Consider the following 5000-nt stretch of genomic DNA (forward strand, 5'->3'; position numbering starts at 1 on the left):
GAGGCATGTGGTCCGTTTCCAGAGTGAATTTAGCACCACACAAGTAATAATAAAACTTGTGAATCCCCTCTATAACCGCTAACAGCTCTCGTTCAACTGTCGAATAATTGCATTCGGCTTTGGAGAGTCTACGGCTGTGGTAAGCTACGGGAAACAATATGCCATCAAACTCTTGTAGAAGGATTGCTCCAACACCTTCTCCCGATGCATCCGTCCGCAAAGTAAAGGGTTTATCTTTGGATGGAAGTCGGAGAATAGGTTCAGAACACAAGGTTTCCTTTAGTGTAGTGAAGGATTTCTCCTGCTCTGCACCCCACACCAGCTTGATGCTGCAGTCTTTCTTCAGGAGGTTGAAAAGTGGAAGAGCAATCTGCGTAAAGTTTTTGATGAAGCTCCGATAATACCCAACGAGGCCGAGGAAAGAACGAAGATGGTGTTGATTTACGGGTCGCGGTGCCATGCGAATCTTCTGTAGTTTCTCCTGCTGACACTCGCATTTGCCATCTCCAACGGTGTGGCCAAGGAAGTGTGTCCGTGTGAAGGCTATCTCACACTTGCTGGGTTTTAGGGTCATTCGATGCAGAGATGATTTACTGAAAACTACGTCGAGAAGCTTCTGGTGCTCAGCCAAAGTCGATGTATGTACGAGTACGTCATCCATAAAAAATTCTACTCCCGAAATATCTCCAAGTACTTGACGCATGCACCGATTGAAGACTGAGGGGGAGTTCGTTAATCCAAAGGGTAGCACCTTGTATTGATACAGTCCACAGGGGGTTTTGAAGGCTGTTATCTTCCTGCTCTCTGGATGCAAGGGAATCTGGAAGAATCCTTTTGTCAGGTCCAGTTTTGTAAAATATTTAGGGGCAGATAAACGTGAGAAGATAATGCGTTGATCAGACATTGGTTCCGCCTCGAAATGAGTAGCTGCGTTAACGCGACGGTAATCCCCGCAGAGCCTGATGTCTCCTCCTTTCTTCTTAACCACAACTATGGGTGAACAATACGAACTCTTGGACGGTTCAATAATGCCCATAGCTTCCAGTTTCTTTATCTCTTTGATCACCAAGTCTACATATCGCAGAGGTATGGGATATGGCTTTGTGCGCACTGGCTCTTTATTACGAAGGACGATTCGATGTTCTTCCACCTTGGCAACTCGGGGTTGATCAGAGAAGATTTCAGGGTACTTCTGAATGATCTCATGGAGGTCTGCCTTATGGTGGTCCTCTAACTTCGGGTTTATGATAATACTCTCTGGTCCTTCCCTCGAATCAGCCTCAGGAGTCAAGGGCTGGCAGAAACCAGAGTCTTCAGGTATTACGGTTGCCGTAGAACCAAACCTTTTCGAGTTATCAACACCTTTCGCAGAAGAGAAGCGTCGTCGAACATTGACTGAACGTCGATTGTCACTCTTTTCTTGTTGACGAGTTGCATGGCTAGACTGAGGTACAGGGGAGGACCTTGGATAATATTTCTTTATCATGTTTATGTGGAAACGTTTCTTCTCGTGGCCGATTCCTACGATGTAATTAACGTCTGAAACTCGTTTGAGAATAGTATAAGGTCCACTCCACTGTGCTAGGAGCTTGTTTGTGCTCGTAGGTAGCAATATCAAGCACTGATCTCCTTCATCAAGAGTACGAAACTTGGCTTTCCTGTCATAATAAGACTTCTGAGTGACCTGGCTTTTCAAAAGCTCCTCTTTTGCGAGTTCGCACGTAGAATGCAAGCGTTCACTCAGATCCAGAACATACTGATAAGAGGAGGTGATTACTGGGTCATCCTCAGTGTTGTCCCACAGCTCCCTCAGAACTTGCAAAGGGCCTCTTACTGGTCTACCGTACACCAACTCAAATGGGGAGAATCTTAAGGAACTTTGCGGGGCTTCTCTGTAGGCAAACAGCAGCGGTGCCAAGAGACGAGGCCATTCCCGCGGCTGGTCTGCTGCCATACGTTTTAGCATCTTCTTTAGTGTGCCATTAAATCGCTCACAAAGACCATTTCCTTGTGGGTGGTATGGTGTAGTTCTCATGCCCTTTACTGAAAGGAGCTTCCAGGTCTCTTCCATCATGCCTGATGTAAACTGTGTACCTCTGTCGCTCAGTACTTCCTTGGGTATGCCGACTCTGCAGAACATATCGAAGAGAGCTTCTGCAACCGTGGCAGCTTCTATGTTCTTCAGGGCAACAGCTTCTGGCCATCTTGTTGCAAAATCAACGACTGTAAGGATGTATTTCGATTTATCGTCAGCACAAGGTGTAATGGGACCCACAATATCGACAGCCACGCGAGAGAACGGTTCCGAAATCACAGGAAGTGGCTGTAGAGGTGCTGCAGTATTGCGTCCCTTGTCCGTTGTCTTCTGACATATGTCACAGGAACGGCCGAGTCTTAAGATTTCAGCTCCCATTCCAGGCCAGAACATGGTGGCTTGTATTCGGGCGAGAGTTTTGGCTGCCCCCATGTGACCTCCGAGGAGCGAGTGGTGCCCCAACTTGAAGACTTGTTGGCGACATCCAGCTGGAACAACGAACTGCAGCTTCACCTCACCCTGAGGCAAGGTAGTTCGTCGGTAAAGTCTGTTGTTCTGCCATATAAAGTCCATCTTTATTCCCTTGTAGAGGCGAACATGACGTTGCTCAGCTAATTCACGTAGTTTGGAGAGGGTGGCATCATTTTTCTGCTGCTCAGCTATATCCTCGCCTTTTAGTAGTGCCTCCAGACCTTGTAGATTTGCCAGTCGTGTACTGATCTCAGAGCGACGTGCAGCAGCTCTCGTAGTAACAGCAGCACTGGTCTGATCCATAATGTCTGCAGATATGGTTGGTCCATCGCGAACACCAGGGGATTCTGACATAAGGGGGACATCTTGTGCTGTAGGTTCACTCTCCTCTGCAGTTTGTGTCATCGCGTCCTTGCCTCCTTCCACCTGGGTCTGCGTCTAGATCTCTTTCGCCGGGACCAGGCCAGCTCCAGGCACGTTGCCCAGGACAAAATCGAAGGCGGGGTTATCCATAACAGCAGCAGTCACAGTGCCTGTAAAATAAGGGGACTGGCAGAAAACCTTTGCCTCACGGACAACTATTTGTGAACCATCAATCATTGTAACACGAACGGTTTTGCCAGTATAATCCTTTCTTTTTACATACCTTTTTTTAACTACACATCCTGTGGAGCCAGAGTCTCGCATGATAATTGCTCTGCGACCCTGGACTAGGCCCTCTGCAGTAGACAATCTCTTGCTGGCTGCTGAAGGCAAGGGAAGAGGAGAGCATGCACAGAGTACATGGTGGCCAAGTGCCAAGCCAGACAGATGTACATGGGGCTCCTCCTTTTCCGGGACACTGTTCACGGTAGCCAAGTGACCGGACTGGTAGAACGGCTTCTTTTCACCCCCTTTCCGTGGCATATTGAAAGGCTGGTGCTTGTGTTCTCCCGGCTGTGCTTTTGCAGTTTCAGGAGATTTTGACTCCCTGCGATCACCGACGCTTCTCAGAGCAGGTTTCTTTGACTCTTGCTTTCGTTCGCCCTCTTTCTTCACCCTATAGTTGTAGCCATAAGCAGAGAACCAGCCATCCGCTATGTCCGCGGTCACCGCCAGGCTAGTAACTTTGTTCATTCTCAGCTGAGCTCGCAATCCCTTGGGCAGCGAAGCGAGTAGTTGCGTAACCAGAATGAGCTCCAGGATACCTTCCTTGGTGTCAGGTAAATTACTCCTTCGATGCCAAGTCTTGAAGAGATGAGAGAGACGAATGATGAAAAGCTTGCAGGTCTCCCGCTCGTCAAGGTGAGCTTCCTGGAACCTGCAACGGGCCTGCTCGAGGCTTATAGCGTAAGCACTCAGCAGAGCTTCCTTTAATTCGCTGTACGTCAAATTACCTTCGATTTCGGTGCGGTGATAAACATCCAGGCTGTGGCCCTGGAGGCGGGTGACGAGCTGCAGAAACATCGTCTTCTCGTCCCACCCGTGATCGGCTGCGACCCTTTCGAATACGAGGAAATAAGCTTCGACCTGGTTTGCGTCGTCAGGAAACATCGGCAACTTCGTTTTGGGAGGAGCCACGGGCGTGGGCGGCGTAGCTTTAAGGACTTCTATCTTATGCTTAAAATTTAGCTCCGCCATCCGAATTTCGTGCTCCCGTATCGCTTCGGCGGCCTCAAACTCGCGTTCGCGATCTTCCCGCTCTCTGCGCTCCGCCCGCAGGTCTCGATGCTGGTCCTGCACATACTTAGCAATATCACGGGGATCAGTCAACCCCAGGTCTGCAGCCTCCTGCTTCAATACCGCTAAATCCATTTCTAGATAAGTTAATTTCAGTTTTGTTCGTGCTAATGAATAACTAGTGCTATTGAATAACAAGTGCCACGTACGAACGAGTTCTTGGTTCAGTCACTTATAATTATAATTCATACTATTGGTTCGTTAGTGCCACTGACCTCTAGCTAATGATGGGAATGAATGAAATGTGTGCAAGAGAATAATATAAAACACGTCCCCTATATCACAATAACAAGGGAAAGCGAATGCTTATAACCCTATCATGGAATGTAACAAGTCAAAATTGAAATTATGGATACCGACGTGATTCCCGTCTGCTTATATGCAAGCACATTTACTTTACTTATTCAATAAATATCAGTAGCCCCACGTTGGGCGCCATTGTCACACTTTACTCAAATAATTTATTACTCGAGTAAGTTATGGAAGCTATACATTCATAACTACTCGGAATATAAATAATTTGAGTAAAGTGTGACATACTTCTATATGCATATATATATATACATATATATACATGTATATACATATATATACTTCTATATGCATATATATACATATATATACATGTATATACATATATATACATGCATATATACATACATCTTATATGTATATGTATATGTATATATGCATATACATATATATATATATATATATATATATATATATATATATATATACGCATATAAATATATATACACATATAAATATATAT

General features: G+C 46.1%; 1 protein-coding gene across 1 annotated transcript in view; it reads right to left on the reverse strand.

Moving 5' to 3' along the window:
- The window catches only part of LOC125037656, a 3168-nt gene extending 257 nt beyond the window's left edge, over positions 1-2911 (reverse strand). The window contains exon 1 of the mRNA XM_047630855.1: positions 77-2911. Coding sequence (XP_047486811.1) covers positions 77-2911 — 2835 coding nt within the window. The remainder of the gene's footprint in view (positions 1-76) is intronic.
- Positions 2912-5000: the final 2089 nt, after the last annotated feature.

The sequence above is a fragment of the Penaeus chinensis genome, chromosome 23, assembly GCF_019202785.1.
Source record: "Penaeus chinensis breed Huanghai No. 1 chromosome 23, ASM1920278v2, whole genome shotgun sequence".
In the NCBI taxonomy this organism is placed as follows: domain Eukaryota; kingdom Metazoa; phylum Arthropoda; class Malacostraca; order Decapoda; family Penaeidae; genus Penaeus; species Penaeus chinensis.